The sequence below is a fragment of the Chinchilla lanigera genome, unplaced genomic scaffold (genome assembly GCF_000276665.1).
Source record: "Chinchilla lanigera isolate Chin_1 unplaced genomic scaffold, ChiLan1.0 scaffold00096, whole genome shotgun sequence".
NCBI lineage: Eukaryota > Metazoa > Chordata > Mammalia > Rodentia > Chinchillidae > Chinchilla > Chinchilla lanigera.
Window position 1 is genome coordinate 2,058,340 of NW_004955497.1, and position 18,402 is coordinate 2,076,741.

At 43.5% G+C, this 18,402-nt stretch overlaps 1 protein-coding gene across 1 annotated transcript in view; it reads right to left on the minus strand.

Moving 5' to 3' along the window:
- The window catches only part of Micu2 (mitochondrial calcium uptake 2), a 94,076-nt gene that overhangs the window by 48,005 nt on the left and 27,669 nt on the right, over positions 1 to 18,402 (minus strand). Inside the window, exon 3 of the mRNA XM_013505450.1 lies at positions 14,422 to 14,563. Coding sequence (XP_013360904.1) covers positions 14,422 to 14,563 — 142 coding nt within the window. The remainder of the gene's footprint in view (positions 1 to 14,421; positions 14,564 to 18,402) is intronic.

Here is an 18,402-nt window from a genome sequence, read left to right on the forward strand (position 1 = left end):
GTATCAGCCAACAAAATTGAAAGTGTAATTAAAATTTACTAACAAAGAAAAGCCCAGGCCCTGACAGATTCACGATTGAATTCTACAAGAAATTTAGAGAAGAACCAATGCCACTAATGCTGAAACTCTTTAAGGAAATTGAAAGGGAAGCAGTACTTCCAAAATAATTTCTGGTGACGAATATTACCCTGATTCCAAAATCAGAGAAGAACCCAATGAAAAACGAAAACTACCGACCAATCTCCCAAAGAACATAGGCACAAAAATCCCAAGTAAGATATTGGCAAACAGAATGCAGCAAATCATCAAGAAGATTACACACCATGACCAAGTGGGATCCATCCCAGGGATGCAGGGATGGTTCAACAAATACAAACCAATAAATATAACACAACATATTAACAGAACCAAACACAAAAATTACATGATCATCAATAGATGTAGAAAAATCATTTGACAAAATCCAACACCCATTCACGATAAAAACCCTACAGAAAATCAGAATAGAGGGTCTTTATCTTAATGTGATAAAAGCCATCTATAACAAACCAACAGTCAACATCATACTAAATAGTCAAAAACTGAAAGCTTTCATTGTAAAATCAAGAACAAGACAAGGAAGTCCACTATCACCTCTCCTATTCATTACACTTCTGGAAACATTAGCATAGCATTTAGACAAGAGAAAGAAATTAAAGGAATAAGGACAGGAAAGGAACAAATTAAATTGTCATTACTGGGGCTGGGGATTTAGATCAGCAGCAAAGCGCCTGCCTGGCAAGCACAAAGTCGTGAGTTCGATTCCTGGTACCGGAAGAAAAACAAAAAAACCCAAACAAATAAATTGTCATTATTTGCAGATGACATGATACTCTACATAGAAGGCCCCAAAAGCTCCACCAAAAGACTTCCAGATTTAGTAACCAAATTCAGTAGTGTAGCTGGATATAAAGTCAACACTCAAAAATCAATAGCATTCCTGTACAAGCAACAAACTTGAGAGAAATTAAGAAAAATCACACCCTTTATAATAGCATCCAAAAAGATGAAACATTTAGGAGTCAAAGTAATAAAAGAAGCGAAAGATCTATATATTGAAAACTACAACACTCTGAAAAAGGAGATTAAAGAAGATGGAAAGAGGGCTGGGGATATAGTTCAGTGGCATAAGTGCCTGCCTGTCAAGTGCAAGGTCATGAGTTCAATTCCCGGTACCGGAAAAAAAAAAAAAAGATGGAAAGATATCCTTGCTCATAGTTAAGAAGAACAAACAGTGAAAATGGTCATACTCCCAAAACTGTTATACAGATTTAATGCAGTTCCAATCAAACTACCATTAGCACACCTCACAGAACTACAGAAAACATTCCTAGAATTCATTTGGAACCAGAAGAGACCTAGAACAGCAAAAGCAATTCTGGGCAACAAAGGCAAGTTGGAGGGCATCACAATCCCTGACCTGAAATAACATGACAAAGCTACTGTGATAAAATCAGCACAGTACTGGCAAAAAAAAACCAGACTCGAGGATCAGTGGAACAGAACAGAAGATGCAGATGCAACTACAAACACACTCAGCCATCTTATCTTCAATAAAGGAGCAAATATCTTCGCTGGAAGAAAGATAGCCTCTTTAATAAATGGTGCTGGAAAAACTGGCTTTCCATATACCAAAGACTAAAACTAGACCCATGTCTATCACCATGAACTAAACTAAAGTCAAAATGGATCAAAGATCTAAATATTAAAACAGAAACACTACATCTAGTGAAACAGAAAGTAGGTAGAAATCTTGAAGACACAGGTGTAGGCGGAGAGTTTGTGAATAAAACCCAGACCACGTGGGAAATACAACAACAAAAAAATCAACAAGTGGGATCTCACCTTTTTAAAAAGCTTTTGCACATCAAAAGAAATCACCAACAAAGTGAAAAGACAATCCATACAGTGGGAAAAATTTATAGCTAGTTGTCCCTCAGACAAAGGACTTCTGTCTATGACATATAAGGAACTGAAAAATATCAGGTCCCCAAAATTCAAAGACCCAATCCAAAAATGGACATCTGAGATGAATACACACTTCTCAGACAAGAAATACAAATGGAAAATAAATACAAGAAATACAAATGGAAAATAAATGTGAAAAAATGTTCAACATCATCATTTGAGAGATGTAAATTAAAACAACACTGAGATTCCATCTCACTCTAGAAAGAATGGCTATCATCAAGAAATCAACCAATAACAAATGCTGGAGGGGCTGTCGGGAAAAAGGAACCTTTTGCCACTTTTGGTGGGAGTGTAGACTGGTGCAACCACTGTGGAAATCAGTATAAATATTTCTTAAAAAATTAGGACTGGAAGTCCCATTTGACCCAGCTATTCCACATCTGGGTATCAGCCCAGAAGCATTAAAAACATCATACCACAGCAATGTATGTGTACCCACATTTATAGTGGTACAATTTATAACATCTAAATCTTGGAAACAACCCAAATGCCCATCTGAGGAATGGATAAAAAAAAAAAAAAGTGGCATTTTTATAATGGAATGCTACTCAGCCATAAAGAAAGATAAACTTGAGACTTTTATAGGTAAATGGATGCAACTTGAGACCATACTCATAAGTGAAATAAATCTGACTCACATGTACAAATATCTCACTAGTGTGAGAATCTGAAAAAGTAAACATGATCCAAAATGTATAAGCACTTTATAGAAAAGATCTCACCGAATCTTCAGAACAGTCTTATGAGATATAATATCCTTATCTCACCTTATGGATGAAGGAAATTTACAGAATAGATTACTTCTTGTATATTATTTAGCTGGCAAAAGGAAGCAGTTTAAAGCCTAAGCTCGTATCTTTGTACTACACAAAAAGGAAAATAAATTTAAAAATTTCAGAGATGCTGTAAGAGGAGAAACTCAAATAGTTTTGAGTTACAAAAAGAGACAGCTGGAACCAAACCTGGACACTGCGGGACGCCTCCTCTGGGCTATGATTTCTACCCAGATGTCCCACTAATGTGCCATGTGATCACAGGTGGGGCCTCGGGAAGGTGACTGGGTTACAGCAGCACCACAGCTCACTTGCTGTTGGGAAGTGAGGCCTGGTCCCAAGGGCTGGGTCACGGCGGGTGTGACCTGCAAGGCTGTGTTTCCCTTTTCCCTTCATTGCCTCTCTGCTTCCTGCCTGCCCGGAGGTGAGCTGCTCTCCTCTGCTGGTCCTTCCCAGCATGCTGCTTCTGGCTGGTGCCTGCAGACCACGCAATGACTGAGACTTCTAAATCGTGAGCCAAAATAAGCCTCTCCTCCTTCCCGCCTTCCCGCTGTGGGTGTTGGCTATTTTGTTCCAGCAATGAGGAAGGTAACTAAGACACTCTCATTTCAAAAGGTCACTGCAAAAATACAGCACATCTTCTTTTAATTAATTTAATGGTAGTAATAAAGAAAAAAGGTTTTTCTTATATATAATGAAATAAAACGATTTGTTTTTGTCTTTTTGAGACAGGGTCTCACTATGCAGTTCAGACTGGCCTTGAGCTCTCTTTGTAGCCCAGGCTGGTCTCAAACTTGCAACGATCCTCCTGCCTCAGCTTCCCGAGTGCTGGGATTACAGGCGTGCGCCACCAATTTATTATTAAAAAACCAGTGAGAAGTTTTCTAGTTAGGCAAGAAATTGTTTGCAGTTGCATGGTCTAGTAGACCACTCAGGAAGATCCATCTAAAGTATTAAAATGTTTGTGTTTTATGGTAATTCTTCTAGAAATTACAATAAAAAAATCAGTTGAGCAAAGATTCATGGAACAGTATATTCAATGCAGAGTTATTCATAATAGTGAAAGGATTACAGATTTATGTTCTAATATTAGGGAACTAATTAAACAAATTATGGCATATTAATAAAACTACTATGTAGTCATAACAATATTTTAGAAAAATATCTGACAATGAAAACTGCTAGAAAAAGGTGTTACAATGAACAGTGCACTGTATATAATGCAAGGCCTCAAATATGCTTAACACTGTTTGTTATTTCTGAGTGGTGGTGACAGAATTCTGGTTGACTTTTATTTTCTGCTCTACACTTTCTATACTGAACATATATTTTATAATAAAACACTATTTCTCACCCTAAAATATTCAGCTGCCGTGTTACTTCCCATCACTGTGACAAAATACTTGAGATAATCATCTTGTAAGGCGGACAAGGCTATGTTGCTCACAGTTGGGGGGTTTTGGTGTATAGTCAGCTGGCCCTATTGCTTCTGGGCCCCCGGCATAGTTGTAATCATGGCAGGATGTGTGCAGAGCAGGCCCTTTCAAGGAAGAGGCCAGGCCAGGCCCTTACAGCCCCTTAAAAGGCGTCCCCCAGTGAGCTAACTTCCTTCCATCTCCTGAAGTTCCTACCCACCCTGATCCCAACAGACCACAGGCTGTAACCAAGGCTTCCACGCATGGGCCTGTAGGGGACCGTTACCCAGCTGCTAATGTTAATCTAAATAATACGGTTGAAGTCCTAATCTAGACAGTCCATACAGTCAGCTACAATTTTTAATTTTAATCTTTTGGTTGAGAATATTAATTTCAGCCTACAGTAGCTACAGGCTTTCTCAAAGTTTCTAACTTAGTCTACCATGAGATAGGTACTATTATTTTATAGATCTAGGCGCAGACAGGAGAGTTCAAGTAGCTTATCCAAGTCATAATGGGGAAGGCGGAGACAGGAACGACTCCAGGCTCTTCTGACTCCGACGTGCCACTGTTTGCTCCTACTACAGTGACACATCACATCCAATGGGATCTTCACATGCTTTAATACTTCTCAGGTTTGGGTCAAAACTGTTACCGGAGGGCGCTTGTTAAAATTACCTGGCATGGGGAAGACAATACTTGAGATGTTTTTGATTGTTTGCTTTTCAGGTGGGGTCTTACTGTATGGCCCAGGCTTGTCTCAAGCAATCCTTCAACAGTAGCTACAGGCTTGTAGCTCAGCCTACAAGAGTAGCTCAGCCTCTTGGGTACTGAACACAGGTGCACTCCACCGTGCCCGGCTACCATATTGAGATTTTTAGCCAATGCCCCAAGCAAATTCACTATCAAGCAACTTTAGAAAATTCCATGTTATCATACGTGAGTGGAAGGAATGAAATGATACTATACTCATTACCCTGAAATCAGACAACTATCTAGAAGCAAAGACAAGAACAATACTGTACATTTTAACTGCAGGTTTTTTAAATTTAAGAGTTCACTTGTAGAATTTTAGAAGTCCAAGATAAATCCTCAGAGGCATGAGCTCACAGGAGCAACTCTGGCACATGGACTATGATAAATTCTACAGTCAGCCTAATCATAACCCTTGTGAGAGTGAAGTGCTGACGCTAACTGGTTAGTATGGATTTGCCTGTCTTCCTTCCATTTGTTTCCTTTACTTCCTCATCTGTAACATAATCTCCCCTGCTGTGAGTGTACACGGGCCCTGAGTATGTAGGGGAGAAACCCGGCCTGGCCCAGCACCCTGCGGTGTCTTTCTCAGGGCCTTGTTTCACCCTTCCAGAAATGTCCAGCACCTGTCCCATGACCCACCTTTGCTTACACTTGGCTTGTTAATAAGAGGCTGCTAAATAAAGGCTTAAAGGATGACCTGATTTTTAGGGGATTTATATTATGAAAGGGCTCCTGGATATGAAGACAAAATTTTCAAGGAACTTAAGCTAAAATCACAGTCTAATAAGAGGAGCACACATTTAAAAATTTTTTTTATTTTTATTTTAAATTTTTCTTTCTGGTACCGGGAATTGAACTCACAACCTCACGCTTGCTAGGCAGGCGCGCAGAACACATTTTTTGAGAAGATAAGGGTAGCACTGCCTTAGTTTTCCCTTAAACACTGTTACCAATAATTATGATACAGTTTAGCTACACAGAGGAGCACAAATATCTCCTTGCTCTACCTCAGACAACAGTTCAGACAAAATCCACTCTATCCTCTCTGCCCAGATACTTAGCTTTCCAAAACTATGTAAATCCATCAACTTTTGGTTTTCAGTTCTTAACCACTGAAACTTAGGTTAGGTTATACTTAAAAATACAGAAATGATAATGCTCACTGTAAAATATTTAAAAGCACAGAAAATATTTTTTAAAAAACTCCACAATCACTCATAGAGAATTCAATTACTAACAAGTACCGGTATTTCCGCGTTTGATCCCAATGAGTACATTATACAAAAGCAGCTAACATTTCCGAGCTTCCTACGTCCCAGGCCCTCCGTGCTTTACCGGCACTACAGCACCGAGTCTTCACAGAGTCTGAGGTAGGTACTATTTAATCCCCCCTTTCACTGAACAGAAAGCCTCGGATTGTAGGCCTTAGATAACTCTGCCCACAGATCCTGGTACAGCGAGAATTGAAACTCAGCTTCTGCCTGTGTCAGGTGCCTTCTCCACTGTGACATTTAAGAGCACACACTGGTCACTTCTTCCTCGTGTATGTGGGCTGACGCCAACCACCCCCGGTCTCACCGCGCCCTGTGATCTACCCGGGCCAGCCTCCGTGGGAAGTCATAGTCCTTCCCTTTGAACACATGGACTCCCTCGCCTCTCCTGTCACAGGTCCGCGGCTAACCCTACCCCGGTTACATCCTCCTCTGCCTAATCCACGCCAGCACGTGTTCTGAACATGGCGGAGAAATGTCCCAGCCGCACCGAAGTCTCATTCGGAATTCACAGTAACACGGGGACCTCACTACGGCCGCTGGCGATCACACTCTATTTCTCAGTCCATCAGCTCTCACTGTTTCCAAGGCTGTTTCTGCAAACCTCCACTGCTTTCCTTGCACCTTACTCTCAGCGGATGCCGCCTCCTAATTCGCAGAGGGAGGCAGAAACATGATCAACAGCCGCCGCACGGCGGCACAGACCCGCTTCCCTCCCGTTCCGGGGACTCTGCGCTCCTGGCGAGCTCGCGCCCGCTGGGCCGCACACCTGCCTCCCCCTCGTCCGCCCGGGGAGTGGGTCCTAGGAATTCTTCCCTCCCTTCCCGCACCATGCAGTCTTCTCCTCACGCCTGCCAACACACGCAGCACTGTTCCCCGCCCCTCAAACTGTACTCCCTGGGCTGCGTTTCCACCCCTGTCTACTGTGCCATTTCCCTGCTCCCTTTACGCAAATCACTTCAAGGCCTGGCGTTTGCTTTTTCATTTTCTTTTCCCATTTTCTCTTAAACTTCCTATAGTCACGTTTCCACTGTCACATCACTCTACCAAAATGCCTCTTCACAACGCAGGTTCCGGACTCACCGCACCTCGTCTTCCTCGGTTCTCAGGAGTACTTTCCGTAACTTATGTTCCCTGCTCTGTGAAACGCTGCCTGTACTTGAACTTCACAACACCCTGCTTTCCTCTCTCCCTCTTGTTTTTAAGTCTGGGTCACATTATACAGTTCAGGCTGCCCTCGAACTCACCGTGTGGCCCAGGACAGCCTGGAACTCACGGCGGTTCTCCCACCTCAGCTTTCCAAGCACTGCAATTACAGGCGTCGTCACCACGCCTGGCTCTCTTTTCAGCTGACAGTTCCTGCTTTCCCCTCATCTCTGCAGTCGCTAAGCGTCAGAGTACACGAGGGCTCTGTCCTTTGACTTCTTTTCTATCTACATGCACTTCTGAGATCTGACGTATCTTAGCTCTAAATAGAACTTAAATTCTGAAAATCCTGGAGTTTGCATCTCTAATGTGTGAAGACTTTTCAGAACAGCAAAGGCTCTTTGTAGGCTGCAATGAGTTAAACAGGAGAAAAACGATGGAGCCAGGACGGAGTGGACCGGCTACAGCAGGGTGAGGTGCGCCCTCTCCAATTAAAAAGGTAGGAATGTCAGGCAGCTTCCTTGGTTGTGAGGGAGAAACATGAAGAATTCCTTGACCCATGGCCTTAATTTGCTCAGTTAAAAAACCAGTCAGTCATATCATAAAGTGAAGGAAGAATGTGACAAAAGAAAAAGGTTGAAAAAAGGAGCAAAGCTTCAGAAGAGCCAGTGAAGGGAATGACAGGGAGCTAACTGATTCGTAAATAATTTGGAGAACTAGGTGAATAAGTTTAGAGGCTCCGGACTGCACAATATGACTTTTCCCATCAGTTCACAGCAGGGTAGCTCAACATGGACAGACAGGAAAGGTATTTGCAAACTGTTATTAGAGCGACAAAATGACAAATGCTGTAGCCAGAGGGATGGAAGAAAATCCAGAGGAGCGGAGCTTCGGAATGACAGAAACTAGGCAGAGCAGAGAACAGGTACAAGTTGTTGCCAGTGAGGGGATTCTGAGATGGGAGTTTTAAAAGCTGGAGCAATTGCAAGTTTAAGGACACAGATGTAAAGTGCAAGAATGAAGGTCCTGAAACTGAAGTATAAGGCTAAAGGAATTCTGTAGGGTTTGAAGAAAGGGAAACGGTGCCGTGGCTACACGGACTAAGTCTCAAAGGTGCACACGTGCACGTGTCTGCGGAACACGGCGGAGGAGCCCCTAAGCCCACCAGGGAAGCACGGAGATGCACAGGGCATCTATTCAAGTGCTGCGAGATGATTTACATAAGCCGACTCAGCTGCTATTAATAACGTGTATTACTTGCAAGAAAGCCAAAGACCACTACCGGGTGGGAGTGAGTTTACAAACTAACAACCCTTAGATTGTTTTGCATCTGTGTTCACAGACGGAGACCGTGGGTCAGTGGGTCGGCCCTGCTTTTCCTTGTTTTGCTGCTCATCATGATTCGTAGGAATACAACAGGATCCTTCTTCTTATCCATGCTGAGGAATGAAGTGCATCATAGGCATAAAGGATGTATTATTTGGCTCACAAAATTACTGAATTCTCAATTCTTAATCAGTAGGCTAAGTGCCTACTGATAGGGTTTAATTGCATTCCATGAATAATATGAGTGAAAATAATCTTCAATCATGGTTTACTTTAGTTCCTTGAACACATTTATAATGGCTATTCTTTTTTTTTTCCAAATCTGATAATCTGGTTGCAATTACAAGCAATTTCTGTTACTTGCTGTCGTCTGGTGTGCCATACTTTCCTGTTTCTTTGCATGGCTCATAACTTTTTATTAGAAACTGGACATACTAGGTCCTCTACGGTAGCGACTCTAAGTGCTAACTTCCCCTCCCCCTTGGCCTTGCTGTTTGCTTGGTTAAGTGCCCCCCCAGATTAGTGACCCCGCCCCTCTTGACAGTGACAACCCCGAGGCTGTTTCTGAGAGAGGCGCAGGCCTGAGTTTGCAGCAGTCTCCCTGGGGCGGCAGCGTTAACAGCAGCTCTGTCTCCCTTCCTAACCACACAATAAGAGCTGAGCGGTACTAACTTCCAGCTGATACTTCACAAATTTCCTGGACAACCAATTGCTCCAGTGATAATCCAATCAAACCTGGGCTCCTCTGAAGGGGTAACTCCCGTGGGTGACCTGCATGTTTGTTAGGGCTCAGCAGGGCTCCTCCAGCTGTCACCTTCCCTAGGGCTCTTTTGCAAAGCGGAGAGCCTTCAGTTTAGCCTATTATTTTATGAATCTATCGATGTGCTCCCAATTACCTTTTACCCTGATCTATACCTGTTTTGAGAATGGACTTCAAGCTTTAATTTCTCCATTTTCTGTTGAACATGAAGTCAGTTTCTTTCCGAAGGGATCAGGAGATACTTGTTTTATCTGCTTCTCCTCCAGGCAAACCTGAGGCTGGGCTCTGCAGCGGGCAGAGGGACGACCGTCTACTTCTCAGGGATGCCCTCACTCTAGCAGGAGAGCAAGCACGTCCTTGTGGGAACACTGCCTTTCAGGGGGTCTAACGTTCTCAAAGGAACACAGCCCAAGTGGAGGCTCCGTCCCACAAGTGAGGGCTCCTAGGAACTCCCGCCACTCAGGTGCACTCACAAGAACTCAGCCTTGGCAACAAGCAGTGGGGGGCAGAGGAAGAATACAAAGCCTGCTGCTTCTGGGAAGGAAAGCGCTTTGGTGCGGGAGGACCGTGTTCTTGACGGCAGCTGTCCCGAGTGAGTTTCCATCCACTGAGCAGGGGCAGGGTAGGAGGTACCAGCCCTCGTTCACACATCCCACACTCTCCCTCTTCTGATCTGATTTTAGCAGATTTTCTTGAATAGGTACTTCTTAATTTGCTATATAATCAAGATAATTTCCAGAACTTTCACCACGGTCAGTGGGCAGTATATCCACGAAGCTCCCCCTGCTGCCAGGATGGACATCATTCTCGGTTTATCCATTCACTAAGTGACATTCCCCGGTGAGAATATGCCACAATTTATGCATCCATCCCTTCATAATGGACACCTGGGTTGATTCCAGCTTTTGTGTGCTAATATAACCCTGAGGCTATAAGCATTCTTTTTTTTTGGTTTTTCTCCTGTACCGGGAACCGAACTCACGACCTTGCGCTTGCCAGGCAGGCGCTTTGCCGCTGAGCTAAATCCCCAGCCCCGCTATAAGCATTCTTTATCCGCGTCCTGCTGCGCAGGAACAAGTATCCCTGTTGGGTACACAGCAGCTACAAACCTAGGAAAGGGTTCCCAGGACTAAGTTATGCTGATGTTTACTAGGCAGCTTCACGCTGCTTTCCGAAGAAGTCGTCTCGGTGTACATTTCCAAGTAACAGTGTATAAAAATCCTTCCTGACCCACAGCCTCCTCAGCTTGTGCTAACAGACTTAATCGTTGCCAGTCTTACAGGTGTAAAATTGTCTTACTGGAGTGACTAATAAGGATAACATGTTTATGTTCATGTTTCTGGTTTTGATGTTTTTTCTTCTGTAAATGCCTATTTATTTCTCATGTCCCTTTCCTGCCCCCTTAAGACAGGGTCTTGTTAAGCTGCTCAGCAGGGCCTCAAATGAGTTAGACCCATGCATCACTCTCCTGCCTGAGGTCTCTTCCGTCCATCCTTTGGGTTGTCCGGTAGATATCCTTTACTACCCCTACCCTTAGCTCTTTGTGGTATGGTTTTAGGAGCCCGACTCAGAGTCTTATATGCTAGGTGAGTGCTCTATACTTGAGCTACACCCCCGGCATGGGCTTTTTGGCTGGATGTAGGAGCTGAATTAATACAAGAGCTAATTAACTAGGAAAAGCATAAAAGTTCATTGAATTTCCAGGTACACGGATATCTTCTGTAGAGAGTGAAGTCTGAACAAATGACTAAAGCAAGATGCTTTTATATACCTTTTAGACAAAGAACAAAAAATCTGTGAAGGAGTGACAGGACAAATGGATCCCTAGACTGAGGTAAGTCCTGTGGATGTCATTAAGAGATATATACGGTGTGAAGGGAGGTGTAGAAGTTAGGGGACGATAAGGGCTACTTCAGAAGGTGTGTGAACTGGGGCTGCGATGAACTCCCCCAATTACCACTGCAGTGATCAAGGCTTCTTCCAGCTTCGGTTTATGAAAGACATTCCTCCCAAAAGAATCCTTATGGGCTGCTCCATGCACGGAAAGACAGGCCATTTGGCCATTTCTTGAACTTCCAGTTCCTCAAGTGATTTCAGCTTGAAATTATCAGTATTTCACCTGTTAACTCCTTGACTGCCTTGTCTTTTTCTTAGTATAGCTGTGTATGTATATGTTTTGTTAATTACACATGTTGCAGATACATTTTGTCAGATTTTGGCTTGTCTTTTCAAATTTCTCTAAGGCGGGGCTGGGGATTTAGCTCAGCGGCACAGCGCCTGCCTGGCAAGCGTGACATCGTGAGTTCGATTCCTGGTACTGGAAAAAAAACAAAAAACAAAACAAAAAAACCAAATTTCTCTAAGGAAACTTGTGATAAACAAAAGTTCTAATTTTAGTATGACTGAATTTTACCAATCCCTTACATTAGTACTTTTTGCGTCTCAAGAAACGTTCCTCCAACAAAAAGTTAGATGACCACATATTGTGGCTAAGTGAATCATATGACAGCCACCTCACAAAGGACAAGGGGGCGGAATCAGGAATACTCTGTTAAGGTACATGCGCCACCCAGGAAGCAGTAAAGTATTTGAAGGTAGACTTTGATCAGAAGTGTTAATGTATACTGCAAATCTTTTTTTTTTTTTTTTTTGGTTTTTCTGCGGTACCGGGAACCGAACTCACGACCTTGCGCTTGCCAGGCAGGCGCTTTTGCCGCTGAGCTAAATCCCCAGCCCCGTATACTGCAAATCTTAAGCAACCACTAAAAACCTCTTTACAGATGTAGAATTTCCAGGTGTCATTGCACACACCTGTAATCCTGGCACTTGGGAGGCTGAGGCAGAAGCATCACCACAAGTTCAAGGCCAGCCCGGGCTACACTCTAAGCATAAGACCAGCCTAAACTACATAGCAGGACACTTCGTTGGTCACCTACCACTGTGACAAAAATACACGAGGAAAGGTTTATTCGTTTCAGCCCTCGGCCTGTGGCAAGCAGACCAGCATGGCGGAAGGCATGTGTTGGAACAAAGTTGCTCACCTCCTGGCAGCAGGGAATTAAGGAGGAGAAGAAAAAGGGGGCAGGATGCTGCCAGCTCCTTCAAGGGGTGTCCCGCTGACCTAGCATAATTCCAGTAAGGTTCCAAAGGTCTCAAGGCTTCCCTACGGCTCCCAGCTGCGGGCAAGCCTCTCACACTGCGCCTCTGGGGCCACTCAAGACCCAACCTACAGCAGTTACCTATCTGATCTTGAACGCTGGGCACTTTTCCTATTACAGTCCTGAACATACACATCAAGGTTAATTTCCTGATCGCGTAACTCCAAAATGTCTGCTGTCTTTCAGGTGGTACTAATGTTTGCCGTGTATTTGCAGACTTTTTTTCTTCCAGTAAGCCTTCTGACTTATTTATTGAGTCAGTAGCTACTGACGTAAAAGGCCACGTGTGAGTGTGTGTGCTTGGAATGGAACCTAGTGTAATGTGCATGCCAGACAAGTGCTCTGACACTGAGCTATACCCCGCGGCCTGGTAGGAGGCCCTTTACGTTTACCTGTCTGGGACTGTTGTATATCCTGTTTGCAGTATTTGTATGGAGGGGCCCTGCTGATGTGGTAGTGAGGGGGCGGGGGGAGCTGGGTGTATTATACTGTTCTGAGATCAACTCTCAATCTTTAGTCAGTTAAGACCAGCTTGGGCAACACAGTGAGACTTCATCTCAAAACAAACAAAACAAAACAAAACAAAACAAAACAAAACAAAACAAAACAACCCTTTAGATGAGAGAAGAAGGCTCCAGCGGGTTGGAGTTGGGAATTTCCACTCCTCCAGGCTGGCTGGGCTGTGGTAAAATAGTTTCTTTTTTGTGCAGGGCTTTGTTAAGGAGAAGGAAATTCTCTGGAGCATTTCACAATGGCTATTTTCCCCTCCCCTTGAGGAAAAGAAGGATTTTTCTTAGATCTTCCTTGGGAGAAGCTGGTGGAGCTCCTTGAAGTAAAATTCACAAAAGTATATAGGTCTTTAGTTATTTTTATCTCTCAAACGAGTTAACTGTCCGTTACTCTTGCTTGGTAATAGTGCTGTGCTAGATTCTAGGAGGTTTCTGCCGTGGAGAAGCTCTGATCCTCTGGATCTGCTGGTCTCCAGCTTTCAGGTCAGCGTCCTGTGACCTCAGGTCTCTGATGGGTATAAGCTTATTTTCCTGCTCATAATCCCTCACTGCTTCCTTACTGATTCAAGATGAAGTCTATCATTTCTGCAGAATACATATTCCTGTGGTACCTGGGTAGGGGCATTGAAATAGTCTCTACAATGTAGCCCTTGTTTGTTTTTCAGTTTGATCTCTCACCACTTCCCGAAGCAATCTCTTGTTTCTGGTCACTAGTAAACTTATTCCTAAAATATACTACGTTCACTCATTTCATTTTTTCAAGTCACTCCCCAGTATTTACAAGGCCCACCACAATGAGTGATTTAAAAGTCACTTAGCCCCTCTCAGTTCAATCTGTATTTCTCTGACTGCTCACCCAGCTCCTGCCCATTAAGGTCCTGCAAACAAGGACCCGGGCGTGGTGGCACACGCCTGTAATCTAAGCACGTGGGAGGCCGAGGCAGGAGGATCATTGTGAGTTCGAGACCAGCCTGTGCTACAAAGTGAGCTCAAGTCCAGCCTGAATTGCATAGCGAGACTCTACCTCAAAAAACAAAGGAAGTCCTGCAAACACAGTTATTCGGAGTATTCCAGAGCACCTTGGAAGGTGTTTTGCACTCACAGACTGCAAAGTGAAAGGCACTAGTAATAAAACTAAGAATTTATGACATCTTTTGGCATTATTTTTAAAAAATGTTTCGCAGGAAAATTTTATTTATTGTGGGGAGAAGAAGGAGGAAGAGAAAAGCTGCTACCAATTCAAAAACAGGTTTCTCAGCCCTAGTTTAATTTCTTAACTTAAAACATTAAAACTCACGTTCCATCTGCTCAAACATTACTGAAAAGAGGAAGTCACGTGGTGTCATGTAATATTCCCCTTCATGTTCCAGGGAAGAAAACTGCATGAAGCGCTGCTTACGAAGGGAGAGTTTCTCGGCTGCTCCACAGTCAACATTTTTCTGGAAGAAAATGAAACTGCAATTTAGTTTTTGTTCGGTAGTGTTCATAACTGAGCTACTTGTAGAATAATTTTTAAAGAGTAATTTTCACGTTTAGGTTTGACAATTCACAAACTTTTAAATCTTCATGTAACAAATATTAACTGAGTGCTTGCTCTGAACTGTTTTAGGTACTAAAAAAAATACAGCACTGATGAAGGAACGTACATTCCACAAAGGGAGAACGACAATGAATGAATGAACGTGTAAAATAATTTCAGGTGGTACTGACAGGGCAAGAGAGACCCCATTTTCTTTTTTTAACTCCATATTAAGAGAAGTCACATAAGCTCACCTAAGCTGTACTGGACCCCACTCTTCACCCCCTCCCCTTGGTTAGTTATCAGCCCACTTAAAGGACAGCAGAGTCATAAAAAGGGAGCAGAACAAACAGGACAAATTTGGAAGTAGGCAAAAGTTAAACTGCAGCGGTCACCTGGAATCCAGCTGTCTGGCAACTTCTGGGAGAAGTGAACTTTGTGATAATTGTGTGACATTCTTACACGATTCCTAAAAATGAGGTAATGGTTACTATGGAAAGCTAAAATGTACTGAAACTGAAGGTGAGACCCAGGTCGGGGCAGACACCTTCTCTGGCTCTTGGTTAAGAGACTGTCCATCAGCCAGCTCAATAAAGCTTTGTTTGTTCCTGCTCTGTTGGTCCCTTGTGAATGCCGTTCTCATTGAACTCACTTGCCGTATCAGTATGACAGTGAGAAAGGTCACAGAGCAGTACAAAGCAGGACAAGGTGATACAGGGTAATACATTAGTTACTTGGTTGTTTTTTTTTTTTTTGGTACCAGGACTCGAACTCAGGACCTTGCGCTTGCCAGGCAGGTGCTTGTGCTGCTGAGCTATATCCCCGGCTCAGGGTAATATATTAGATAGTTAGGGGAGATCTTCCTAAGAGACATGGACACAGATGGCACGAGGGCACTGAGTATGTCTGGGATCCCCCTGGAGGCTTGGTGTGCTCAGGGAACAGCAGAAGGGCCAATGTTACCTCAGTGACAGAGGGGAAGAAAATGGCAGAATGGAGGTAAGAGCAAAAAGACTGGGAAGCAACGGGACCTACACTTGTGGTGTCCTAACGATAGAAAGTATCACATCTGACCAACAGCTCTGCTTTCAGGAATCTAGGTGAGGAATGATGAATACAAAGTGCTAAAAGAATGAGGATGAGCGAAACATTTGGATCTCAGGCAGTGAGGCTTAGCTCTTGACTGACTGCTGTAATCTTGACTGCTAACCTTTCATTGAGCACTTACTACACACTCGGCACTGTGGTAATTCAACAGTGTACCAGGCTATTTAGTAACTCTGACAGTATTGTGTAAGATACGGAAGCTGATATGGCAGAGCCAGACTAAAAACCCATGTCTGCCCCAAAGGTTTCAATCCCTTAAGCCATCCTAGTGGCCTGGGCTTGTGGCAAGGCAGAGCGAAGGAAGATGACACAACAGGCGGCACAGACGTTCACCTCAGTGCAGACACCCCGGCAGAACACACTGCCTGTGGAACGCAGCAGCAGGTGTTCACCCTGGAGTCCTTCCTTAGGGTACCACTTGGTCTCGCTTGCACCACACACCTTTCCTGGGCACGTCACCTACTTCGCACTCTTACTACTAAATCCTATGATCGACCCTAAACATACAGATGCTCTGCAGTGACCGCTGGGGAAAACTATGAATTCCAGTTGCTTACCCTCTCTAAATTCAAGGCCCTCAACAGACCTGTTTTGGATGATCTAAGTTCTTTTACTAGTAGTATAATAATTCTACTGTCCTTTCTCCTGAGTTAGACAGGGACCCTTGAGCACTTACTTTTATTCATATTTTGCATTTTGTTACAGTGTCTACCACAATACTGGATATATACAGGGTACTCAATAATATCTCAGTGATCTATACCTCAGCATCTCCAGATCTTCCCTTCTGTTTCTCTTTAAACGATTACTGTAAGGAGAACTCAAGGGTCATGTTTTAATTACATGAGTCAACACTCATCCTAGGAATCAATAAACTGAATTTTATAATCTTTCTGAATATTTTATACATGAGGCAAATAATTACACACATTTTATTTAACAAAGTGTTAACGAACATCTGTAGAAAAACAGTGGTAAATAAGACAAACATTAATTCCTATTAGAAGGTACTAAATGCTTTGGCAGTGAATATACAGAAAGATATGGCTGGGACAGAGAAAACCGGTGGGTTAGAGAATTCTCAGTAAAGGTTGTAGCATTTGCCAAGATCCACATATTAAGAGAAATGAAAGGTTAACATGGGCAGAGGCATTAGTAACAGATTTTTTAGTCAGACATAAACATTTTTTTAAAATAAAAATTAAAGTGGATCAAAGAACTTACTATAAAAGCTACAATTAGAGAATTATAAGGAAACGGGAGAGCTTCACGACACTGCATTAAGACTTGTTAGTAACACGTTCGCTGTACTTATTAACGGGGGTCAGTGTGAGATTTCCATACATGCCCACAGTGTACACTGATCAAATTCTACTCCCATTCCCCACTGCCACAATCTCTGGTAATCACTACTGTAGCTCTGGCTGATGTTCTACCTTCCACACGAGAGAAAATATGCTGCGCTGGTTTACTTCACGCAGCACAACACCTTCAAGTTCTGTCCCTTTTGCTACAAACGACAGGACCTCGTTCTCATAACTGAGTAATACTGAACTGTGTGTACATAGCACATAAGAAAACTACTTTCAAAGATTTCCCCCCATCCCTTTTTTCTTACAGGAGGTTTAGACCTTAAAATTTTCCCTATCACACGGTTATCATTTTCTATATGCCCACGTCTGCAACTCACACAGGGTAACATTTCTGAAACATCACGAGAAGAGTCAATTGTATAGCAAAGTACCATTTCAGTCTTTTTTTTTTTTTGTCCTGGGAATCGAACTCACCACCTTGCGCTTGCCAGGCAGGCGCTGTGCTGCTGAGCTAAATCCCTAGCCCCGTGAAGTACCATTTCATTGGGTTGAACCATTTGTCAGCCCCTTCATTTTTTTTTTTTTTTGTTTTTTTTGAGACAGGGTCTCACTATGCAGTTCAAACTGGTCTTGAGCTCACTTTGTAGCTGGTCTTGAACTCGCAACGATCCTCCTGCCTCAGCCTCCTGAGTGCTGGGATTACAGGCGTGCGCCACCATGCCCGGCTAGCCCCTTCATTTTCAGTTAAGTATCTTCTCTAGTGAACAAGAAAAGGTGTGTGTGTGTGTTTGGAAACAAAAGCACCCATTCACTGGTTCTGAATTTGAACCTCCATGCAGTTAGTTAACGGTCCATCCTGTTGTAAGACCAGCAGACTCCTTAAGTACAACGGCCTCCACATCTGTGTGAAGCAGGACTCCCTCCACTGCTGGTGGTGTGGTACAAACCTTCCCACAATCTTACTGCAACCCTCCCACTTCAGTTTGGAATGCAGCTTGTAACTCCCGTTGCTCCCTGGTGTAAATGAACCTATGCTCTCTTCTCAAAGCCTTTCAGCTCCCACTGCCAGCACCACGGATACCTCCCCCTCCCTAACCCTCCCCTGCCTCCCACGCAGCTTGCTAAGCATCCAGCCATGTGTGGAGGTCATCACCACAGCTGACGCTAACGCTACCATTTCTCTTCGCACATGTGCAGGGGCTGGCCCCAGTCACCGTCTGGCACTGCTACAGGCTTTCCCTCCTTCTCACCCTCATCCACAGCAATGAACACATGTAAGTTAAGGGGGCAACCGTGTATTAGTGAGCAGCAACAACAGCTAATGTTTATAAATACGTAA